Source organism: Peromyscus eremicus, chromosome 20 (assembly GCF_949786415.1).
Source record: "Peromyscus eremicus chromosome 20, PerEre_H2_v1, whole genome shotgun sequence".
Taxonomy (NCBI): domain Eukaryota; kingdom Metazoa; phylum Chordata; class Mammalia; order Rodentia; family Cricetidae; genus Peromyscus; species Peromyscus eremicus.
Genome location: NC_081436.1, coordinates 14,371,896 through 14,383,032, shown reverse-complemented (window position 1 = coordinate 14,383,032; position 11,137 = coordinate 14,371,896). Strand labels below are relative to the sequence as shown.

Below are 11,137 nucleotides of genomic sequence, written 5' to 3'. Positions count from 1 at the left end.
AATAGACTTCAGGGCGACGGTGGATGGAACTAAAGGCACACGGTAGGCAGAAAAGCCAGAGGTCTGGGAGGTGTCAAGGCCCTGAAGCAGGCAGGATCACGACTGGAGGGGGGTGAGTCGAGGATTCTGGGAAACAGAATGCAGAGGCCATCCAGGTACAAGACATCTGTGGACATGGGAGCCACTTGACTTTAACCCTGAGGTGAACTTGGGCAAGGTGTCATCTGATGCTGGATGGAGAATGGCTGGGGGATGGGGAGGAGGTGTGACCCAAAATAATGAGAAGGGATCAAATTCCAGAGAGACATGGAAGAGACAATCCACCCCATTTGCTATCAGTATGGTGCCCTATGGAGAAAGGTCTTGGAGCAACATCATATTTTCTTTTAGATATGTTGTATAGACAGATACAATGTCCTCAGAGCGTCTTCGTGGAAGAGACTAATCTGGGGCAGCAGCTCAGGCTGGTAGCATCCACAGATAGTCCTGAAAGGAGTTCCTACCACATACCATGATAGGAAGCCTGACTGGGTGGTGGTGGGGCAGGATTCAGCCCTCATCTCTGAAGATGACTCCAACCCTATAAATTCTCAGGTCCTTTTTCATTTTCCCATGTATTCCCAGCAACACACCCAAGAGGAAGCCTTTATGATGGGCCCCTAAATGTTTACGGAATAAATTGCTCTCTCCCATCTCTCAAGAAGGGTGTAAATAAAACGGACAGATTTGATGTATTAAAAAAAATTTTAAAAAATCTAATCTAGAATTAAATCAGACCCCCAACTAATAAAACAGAAGACATCTTGTTTAAGTTACGTAGAAGAAAGGAGACTCAGGATACTAATACCGTGGGGAAACTCTTGATAAGGTTTGCCTTTTATTTTGTTTGGAGACAGGGTCTCACTATGTAGCCCTGACAGGCCTAGAACTAACTATGTAAACCAGATTGGCCTGGAATTCACAGAAATCTGCCTGCCTCTTCCTCCCAAGTACTGGGACTAAAGGTGTGGGCCACCATACCCTGATACATTTTAAAAACAGAAGTCACCCAGATTTGACTATTTAGGACCAAGTTAAATTAGATCAGTAGCAGAAACTCTCTAAATAGTCATATATTGACAACATGCCTGGAAAAAAAAAAAAAAAGAAGGAACAGCAAAATAAAAACTCCTATTTGGGTCAAGAAAACCACAAGAAAAAACGTGAAATTGCAACTCAATTTTTTTAGGATGCTACTTAACCAAAATTTAAAGAGAAATCTGTAATTTAAAAATATTTTCTTAAAAAAATTTAAAAAATAAAACCATTTCACAGGCTGGGGGTGTAGCTCAGTTGAAGGGATATTTGCCAAGCATCCAGGCTGCAGATCCCTAGCACAACATAAAACAGTGTGGTAGCACAGGCCTGTAAACTCTGGACTTGGGAGATCAAGGCAGGAGAATCAGGAGTTCAGAGCATCCTTAGCTACATCGTGAGTTCATAGACAAGCTAGGTATATAACATCCTCTTCCCCCCACCCCCACGCCCAAAAAAGAAGTAAAACTCTTAGGAAAATTGGATTAGAAGGGGGCATCCCGGACCTGATAGAGAATTTCTACAAAACCACGCCTAAGGTCACACTTGGTGGTGAAATTCTTTTTTTTTCTTTTTTTGGTTTTTGGTTTTTCAAGACAAAGTTTCTCTGTGTTAACAGTCCTAGCTGTCTTGAACTTGCTTTGTAGATCAGGCTGGCCTCGAACTCACAGAGATCCGCCTGCCTCGGCCTCCCGAGTGCTGGGATTAAACACATGCGCCACCATGCCCCTGGCCTCGTCTTTACTTAAGTGGATTGTGCAGAAACGCCCACCCCAGCTTCAGGCTGCGCCCATCCGGCATGAAGTCCCGCCCCCTCGTCAGGACACTGCGCATGTCAGGCCGCGTGTCACGAGGCTCCTTCACGTGCTAACCGCCAAACTCTCGCGGCTAACGGTCGTGGCTCACGGCATAGGCAAGGATCCTATTGGCTGAGTCCTGTGAGGGGCAGGCGCAGGCGCAGACACAACAACCCTATTGGCTGAGTTCTACGGGGCGGGCGGCGCGTGCGTAGTGGCCAATGGGACGGGGCCGTGGCGTGCGGGCTCCTGGGGCCCGAGGTGGAAGCTGAGTGGCTGCCATGCTGCGCCTCGCGGCCAAGCTGGTGTCCTTCTTCTGGAGGAGGGAGGACATCCCTGAGGAGGAGGTCGGGACGCCCAGGCAGGAGCTGTCGGAAGGTAAGGGCTCCAGGGGCACTCAGCAGGAAGCCCTTGGGCAGGCCTGTGAGGTGGGGCGGGCTGGGACCCTTAGGGTCGTGCTAGGGTTCTTTATTTTTTTTACCGCAAGCGCCACCACCATCGTTCCGTGTGGTTCGACAGCAGGACTTTAGAGGTGTAAGCTTGGCGCTCGCTTCTTGGTTGGTTGGTTTGTTTGGTTTTGGTTTTTCGGGATGGAGTTTCTCTGTGTCACAGCCTTGGCCGTTCTGGAACTCACGCTGTAGACCACAGGCTGGCCTCGAACTCACAGAGAGATGCGCCTGCCTCAGCCTCCCGACTGCTGGATTAAAGGTGTGCACCATCGGGCCCCGGCGGCCCTCACTTCTTTGACAAACCCAGACGAGTTGTCTCTTTCTTAGTCGTCATTTTCTCGGAGAAGCTCTTTGCACGTGTGCCTTGTTACGTTGGGTCGGTCGGTCGGTGCCATTGGCTTCCTCGTGCTCCTTCACCTGCTTCACTGTGCATGATTTTGTGGCACACGAAGTGTCCAGATGTCTTTGCACGTTTCTGCCTGGTGTCTGCCCCCACTGACCTCTCAGAGGTCTGGAAACCTTAATCCTACCACCTCATGCTGCCTTTCCAAAAAGCGATGAAATCGTTCCCCTTGGATTCTCATTGTTAGGCTACCCTCCCAGGTGCCCAGATACATGCTTGCTGAAGATACTGAGCCTTTCTCTCTTGTTTTGTTTGGGAACTCAGGCTCGTGGCTCCCATTTGCTTTCTCCATCCTCTAAAAGAGTGAAATTTCCTATAAGAAAAGCTAGAAATAACATTTTTTAAAAATGGAGTTGTTGAGCACAGCATAATAAAGGGCTTCTGTATGTAGATGTGCTAATGGGCAAAATGTGACTTGGGAAAATAGTGTCATCCTTCCAAAGCAGTGGGTCTCAACCTGTGGGACATTGCATATCAGATATTTACGTTATGGTTCAGGACAGCAGCAAAATTACAGTTATGAAGTAACAATGAAAATAATTTTGTGGTTGGGGGGGGTCACCACAACTTGAGGAACTGTATTAAAGGGTCTCAGCATTAGGAAGGGTGAGAACCACTGTAAAGAATAGTGACTTTTCAGAAACAGCTTGTGCTCGAGTTTCACAATGTACTGCCTCCATAAGTGTCATGTGATCTGGGCGCTGGAAATTTTACCAGTGAGAGGTCACAGAAAAGGTGTAGTGAGGACTCAAAGATGGTGGCTGCAGCTCTAGTTCATGATAGGTCACTGAGTGACCAAGTTTCTATACTTCCCTTGAAGTAGGATGTGCTTTCCTATGCCTTCAGTGTTGTGTTTGGAACCTCACTCTCTCAAGGCTGTAGCTATGATGGTGATAAGATGGTAACAAATAGTACACGTCTAGAACTCCTCAGATACCCATAATGATAATGTCCAGGGCACCCTAGCCTGTGCCAGCCACTCAGAAGTCTGCACATGGCTTATAGATTCTGTTATTTAATCATCCAACAGCTGTCATGTAGTGATAGCTACTGATGTCATTTTGTAGGTGGTAACTGACATGTATAATGGTTAGGGACCATGCTCAGGGTTACACATGGTAGAAGAGCTAGGGTGAAGCCAGGCAAGCAAGTCTCGCTTTGGAGTCAAAGCTCTCCCCACCATGTTGACTACCTGTGCCTCTCAGAACCTAGGATTCTGTTTCAAAATCACTCCTGAACATAACTCAGGGGCAGCTTCTTCAGTTCTCAGATCCAGCCAGTTAAGTTCCTGTCCCCATGAATGCTCGTACCTTGCCTTTCTCCGTAGAGTTTAATTGTAGTAGCATTTGACTTTTTTTTTTAAGTGTGTGAGTGAGAGAGAGAGAGAGAGAGAGAGAGCGCGAGCGTGAGAGCGCACTCCCCATATGTATGTGGTATCTACAGAGGAAGGTATCAGATCCTCAGGGGGCTACAGATGGTTATGACCCCCCACCCCTGTGAGTGCTAGGAACTGAACTTGGGTCCTCTGGAAGAACAGCAAGCACTCTAAGCCACTGAGCCATTCTCTCTGCCCTGGGATTATCTTTTGTTATTAATATAACCTCTTTGCTCATTTTTCCCAGGTGATATCAGATTGAAAACTGTGCAGGGTGTTGTGACAAGATATTGCAGTGATTATGGCATGATTGATGATTTGATCTACTTTTCCAATGATGTCGTAACTAGCAAAGTGCTTCTGAATGTTGGACAGGAAGTTATTGCTGTTGTTGAAGAAAACAAAGTGTCAAATGGACTGAAAGCAATCAGGGTAAGTCTTAGTTTTCAAGGAATAGTCACTCTTGACCCTGAGTCACCACATTTGCTAGCCTCTCAGGCATGGCCTAGCTGAAGAGGACATGGGAAGTGTGCCTATGAGGGAGAGCTTTTGTTCTTTATAGTGATTTCTGTTTTAAAAAACAAGTAATGGTAATTGCAAATTGAGACATAGAAATATGTAATTCAGAAAGCAAAGTTTTCCTATAAATTTATGCTAGGACATATACTCTTTAATGGTTTTTAAAATTTTTCTCTAGTGTTTTAAAAACATTGTTTAAAATTATAAAGATTGGTAATCCTAGCACTTGGAAAGTAGAGGCAGGCAGATCTCTGTGATTTCTTGACTGAGTTCCAAGCCAGCCAAGGCTTCCTAGTGAGACCCTGTCTCAAAAACAGAGACAAAACAATAATAACAAATCATTAGCACAGATGGTCAGTGGCTTTTATTCAGCAATTTCCTTTTTTATATAAGAATAGGTCTTTGGTAGTATAAATTCTTATAAGTAGGACTAATAGATTAAATGATCTAATTAATAACATTGTATCAACTTGTTTACATGAATGTTAGGATCTGAACTCTGGACCTCATGATAGCACTGTGGGAACTAAGCTCAACCCCTAAGCTATTGCTCCAGCTCTCAAAATCATTGTTGACTTTGTTACATGGTTTCATTTTATGTAGTTACATGATTAAGTTTTTCAGTTTAATTTGTCTCCTTGACTATTGATTCCTAAGTATTCTTTTTTTTTTTTTAAATGGAATCTTCGTATATAGCCTAAGCTAGCTTTGAGTTCACAATCTTCTGCCTTAGCCATCTAGATGCTGGAGTTAAGGTATGTACTACCATGTCCAGCTTCTTTTTGAAGCTTAATTTTTTTTTTATTCTTTATTGCAAGAACATAGAAACAAAACAAATTGTGTGCCTGATACCTTGCCAAATTCAGTTATTAGCTTTAACCATTTGAGGACTTTTTTAGAATGTGAAATCTTTAGGAATTTGTACATGCAGGATCCAGCTATCTGTGAACAAAGATAATTTTGATAATTTTTTAATTTGAATGCCTTTAGTTTCTTTTTCTTACCTGATTGTTTTGGTAAGGACTTTCAGTACAGTGTTGAATAGAAGTGAGACAAGTGGGCGCCCTTGCCCGTTTCCGGATTTACAGAGGGAAGCTTTTCACCTTGCCCGTTTCCGGATTTACAGAGGGAAGCTTTTCATCTTTAGCATTGGGTTGATGTTAACTGTGTATTTTTCACTTATAGTCTTCATTATGCTGGAAAATTTTCCTTTTCATTCTTACTTTGTTGTTTGTATTATGAAGGATTATTGGGTTTTTTTTGTTTGTTTTGAGACAGAATCTAACTCTGGCTGTCCTGGAACTTGGTATGTAGACCAGGCTGGCCTCACACTCAAAAATATCTGCCTGATTCTGCCTCCTGAATGCTAGGATTAAAGGTGTATGCCACTATGCCCAGCCTGGAAAATTTTAATATAAAATTAGTGTGGCATCTGTTTGTTGCATAGTGACAATTTTCATAAAGACATTCAAATTTTTGAGTGTTTTTTAAAATGTGTGTTATAAGGGTGTTTTGCCTGCACGAATGTCTGTGCACCTGTGTGTGCAGTGCATGAAGAGGCCAGAAGAAGGCATCAGATCCCCTGGAACTGGAGTTATAGATAGTTATTAGTTGCTTTGTAGGTGCTGGAAATTGAACCTGGCTCCTCTGAAAGATCAGTCAGTGCTCTTAACTGCATTTTTATACAATATGCCATATGCTTTGGCCATATTACATTCCGTCCATTTTTTCTTTCTTCCATATCCCAGAAGGCTTGAATTTTATCAAATGATTTTTATGCGTCAATGGAAACAGTCACATAATTTTTTTCTTCATCCTATCAATGTGGTATGTTAAGTGAATTTTACATGTTTAACCACTTCTGCATTCTGAGACAAGCCCCATTTGTTCGTGGTGTATATTCCTTATAATATGCCATTATATTCAGTTTACTAATGTTTTGTTGAATATTTGTATATTCAGAAGAGATTGCTATACAGCTCTGTCTCCAAAAGTATGTTAAATTCTGACTCCTGTGGCGGTTGGAATCACAGGTGAGGCTTTTAAGGAGTCATTGGCTAATGAGAGCTCATGAGTAGGATTGATGCCCTTATGAAGGACAAGACAGATCCTTAAAAATCCCTCCAGGAGCTTGAGAGATGGCTCAGCAATTATGAGTGCTTGTTGCTCCTGTAGGGAACCCTAATTTGGGTCCCAGCACCCAAATCAGCTGGCTTACAATGCTACTCCAGCTCTAGCCAATCATACAGTCTTCTGGCTTCCATGGGAAATTGCATGGGTGTGTACACACACACACCCCTAAAAGCCAAAAAGATTGTGTTTTGTTTTTGTTTTTGTTTTGAGATGGTATCACTGTGTAGACTTGGTTGACCTGGAACTCACTACACTCACTACATAGACCAGACTGGCCTCTAATAGAGATCTCACCTGCCTCTGTGTCCTGAGTGCTGGATTTAAAGCCATGCACTACCACATCCAGCTTAATCTGGGTGTTTGTTTGTTTTAACTCTTTAAAAAAAAAAAAAAAAAAAAAAAAAACCTTTAGGTGGCATTTCTGTGAATCAGGAAACAAATTTTACCAGACACTGAACCTACCATACCAGATCTTGAACTACTTCTTATTCTCCCTTATAATGATGTAAAGAGTCACTCGTTTGTTTTACAGGTGGAAGCTGTCTCTGATAAATGGGAAGATGATAACAAAAACTCTTGCAAAGGGTTGTCAGACTCCAGCCCCAGAGTGCTGATTGGCTGTGTGACTTCCATGTTGGAAGGTGCTGGTTACATCAACCAGACCACATATTTCTCTCTGGAGAGTGTGTGTGAAGGTAGCTAGATGGATTTCTGTTTCATATTTAAAATTAAGTTTTCTCTCTCTTAGTAATTTTTATGGATTAAGTTTGAGTCCACTATACATGTATTATTTAAAGAGTCACGTTTGGAAATGGCTGCCAGGTGTTGGCCTCACACAGGAGTTCTTGAATGCTGGGTGGACTTTGGATTGTGGTGGGGGGGGATGTCACGATTTAAACTCTGCTTTGTTTTGTGTTTATCTGTCAAGCATATCCACTGATCACTAAGTTGCTAATAGAAGGACAGTGTGTTGATCTGAGAAATGTCCTTTTCTTTTTGTTTGTTGAGCCCAGGTTTCACATTGTAGGCCAGGTTTGAGCTTGCAGTGACCTACCTTTCCTGTCTCAGTCTCCTGAGTGCTTGGCCTGACTACAGCTCTGAGCATTACATCTGGTTTAAGAACAGTTCTTTCTAAGATACCTTGCATTCATTAAAGTAAGATCTGGATCACCTTGCATTTTTTCATTTTCCATTTTTAATTACATTTGTTTCTAGCCAAGCTAAATTTTGACTTTTATGCCTAAAGAAGTAATTTGCTTGTGTCATTCACTGTTTAATTCAGTGTGTTTGCTATACACCTGCTGTCTAGTAGTGAATACTGTGCTAGTCATTAGAGACTAGAACAGTGAGAATCAGTTCTTCCTCCAGGCAAAAAGGTGTACACACTGCCAAGAGGAAGGAAGCTGGAAATGTTACCATGGGAGTTGCTTTTGGGCTGTATAGCACTAGGCTACACGTCAAAAGATGAGCATCAGCTGCCCTACAGCCTGGGTACCAGAGGTAGTTGACTTTGCCTACCATGTTACACTGACTGCTAACCTGTGGTTCCCAAATGAAATTGACAGGTAGCTATTGGGGATTTTGTTTGTTAGAGGAACTCTGAGTTCTGGTAGAAGGTTACCTGTGATTGTCCAGACTCCTCAGCCAGCCAACTGGAAGCCATTCCCAAGTGAAGCTTTGATGGGAGATGTCTCCAGATAGAAAACATGGAAGGTGTTTCACACTGCAGCTATTGACTGTGTTGATGGATCTTTCTGGAATAAGCACTCCAACACCAATGGCAGTTGGAAGAGAGATGTCACCAGTGGCCCAAAACCAGAATAATTCCTGAAAGGCCTCAGTGTCGGGTCCAGTTTATATTTTAATTTTATAGTCTAAAACCACAAGGTAGGGAGTGTGGGGGCAAGCTATCATGATTTTACAGAAGTGTATGTGGCAGTCAGCAGGTTGTTAGGGGCAACACCTGATTATTTCAGCTATTTCTCCAGGTCATTCTGTTCCAGGTAACAAGTGAAGTCATGTCTAGAAGTGGGCAGTAAAAGCAGTGCTTTAAATAAAAAATGAACTGAGTAAATCATCTAATAGTTGGTCCTTTCCACCTTATTCTGCATCACTAGAGGTACAAAGGTTTACCTGAGGACTAAAGAGCTCTATGGATCTCCTAATACAGAAAAACTCAAGTGAGGTGAAGGTTCTTCTGTGGGTGAGAGTTGTGCTCAGAGATGTGAAATTTTCTATTAATATGATTATAAAACCCAGTGACTATAGCAAAAGAACATTCTTGAAAGAAAATACAATGTGAAAAACACTGCCAAATGACCCCTAGGTAAGATCCCAAAGCATGGGATCCAAATAGTGAGTAGTAAACTAAGTGACTTTCCAGGAAGCTAGCATCAGATACAGCCCAGTGAAGTTCACCCTGGCTCAGATTCCTCCTTGTTAGTTAAAGCAATCACTTGAGTTGTTCTTATCTCTGATATTCCCGAGGTTCTTTGGTTGTTGATTTTAAGGCCTGCACCTAAGGCTGGTCAGGTTGCTGAGTGGGTAAAGGTACTTATTATACAACCCTGGCAACCTGAGTGTGAGCATCTTATATAGATGAAAGGAGAGAGCTGACTACAGAGTTGTCCTCTGCGCACACACACAATAATAAATTATTAGGTAGAGTGTGGTAGTACTCACCTTTATTCTAGTAACTTGGGAAGCAGAGTCAGGGAGATTTTTGTGAGTTCAAAACCAGCCTGCTCTACATAGTAAGTTCCAGAATATCTAGGACTAAATAGAGAAACCTTGTCTCAAAAACCTATAATAATAACAATAATAATAGTAATAAAATTTTTAAAGTTAAACACTGCACTTATGTATGCTCCCTCTCCTACCCCTGCCTTCCAGACCCTACCCCAAAGACAGGTCCTACCAAGGCAGATAGTTTCCAAAGCTTTCCCATGTCTGCTTGCTCTTTGCTTTCCCAGCCTGATGATTTGGACCATACAGTCCTGTTCCTTGTGCTTGAAGAAAGCACTTGCAGAGGGTGGCGAGGAGAGAGCTGGCAATGCACTTTGCCTGGTGCCCAAAATGGTGGAGCCATACTCTGAACCCATGACTTTTGTGGGCTCACACCTCAGCTGCAGCCAGGTGTGGCCAGAGTTTGTCTGTGCCGTTACACATCTGAGAAGAGGTGTTAAAATTACTTTTGATCAGCATTTTGATAGTTTAATCACCAGTGCTGGGGATGCTGCTTTCCATAAATACACAGTACAAAATTATATTAAGGATCATTTTAGAAATTTGGCCCTAATTCCAAGACAAATTAACTAACTTTTTTTCTTTCTTTTTTTGTTTTGTTTTGAGAGAGAGTTTCTCTGTGTAGCTTTGGAGCCTGTCCTGGAACTCACTCTGTAGACCAGGCTAGCCTAGAACTTACAGAGGTCTGCCGATCTCTGCTGGGGTTAAAGGCATGTGTAACTAACTGTGTGGTCACAGCACCAGTGTGTGAGTTCACTCGGGCCAGGTCCGTGGAGTGAAGACTCGGAGGCATCTTAAGGATAAATCTAGCCTTTCATGGCTGCAGGGGGGTTCAGCCTCGAAGGACTGAAGCGCTTTCCCTTTACCTAGGGCATTTTTATTTACTCTCTATAGTTTAGCCAGTTAATTTCCATACCTTCAAAGCAATCTAAAAGGAGCTCCCAGAGACCAAATGCCAAGTACAAATTACTTTATCAGGTACCATGGTCTTCCGGGTTTCCTGAACCAAGTTTTGCATAGGGCTTTGATCCTTGGGGGACTCTCTGATCCTTGACTCTCAAACAAGATTTACATAGGGCAATAAGAGAAACAAAAGGTGTGTTTAAACAAAGGAAGGATTAGGGCTAGGTGCTATTCTCTGGAACCAGGCCAGGAGCTCAGCAGGAATGCACTACGGCATGCACCACCGCTGGCTAACTTAACATTTTTTTGAGGCAGTATCTCACTATATAGTCTTGGCTGACCCGGAACTCACTATGTAGACCAGGCTGGCCTTGAACTCATAAAGATCTGCCTTCTTCTGCCTCCCAAATGGTAAGATTAAGGTATGTACCACCATGCCTGGGCCATTTGACACTTATTTATGAAGATCAAGCTAGCAACTCACAGCAGTTTTTAAGGTCATGCATTCTAACTGGGATGGCTGATACTTACTGTCAAGTTGGCTGAACTTAAAGTCATCTAAGAGGCACACCATGGGCAGAGAGGAAAACACATTCTGCATGTGGACAGCTCTATTGTGTAGGCTGGGGTCCCGGGCTAAATAGACAGGGAAGGAGGACCAGCATTCTCTTCTCTTTGCTTCCCCAGAGTGGACGTGGTGCGAGCAGACACCTCACATTCTAGCCACCACCACTAGGGT

General features: G+C 43.1%; 1 protein-coding gene across 2 annotated transcripts in view; it reads left to right on the top strand.

The window, feature by feature from the left end:
• Positions 1-2,070: 2,070 nt before the first annotated feature.
• Positions 2,071-11,137, top strand: part of Mov10l1 (Mov10 like RISC complex RNA helicase 1) — a 76,630-nt gene continuing 67,563 nt past the window's right edge. For both annotated transcript variants that reach the window (XM_059248130.1, XM_059248129.1), the window contains exons 1-3: positions 2,071-2,249; positions 4,346-4,530; positions 7,283-7,445. In XM_059248130.1, coding sequence (XP_059104113.1) covers positions 2,153-2,249; positions 4,346-4,530; positions 7,283-7,445 — 445 coding nt within the window. In that variant the 5' untranslated portion in view covers positions 2,071-2,152. The remainder of the gene's footprint in view (positions 2,250-4,345; positions 4,531-7,282; positions 7,446-11,137) is intronic.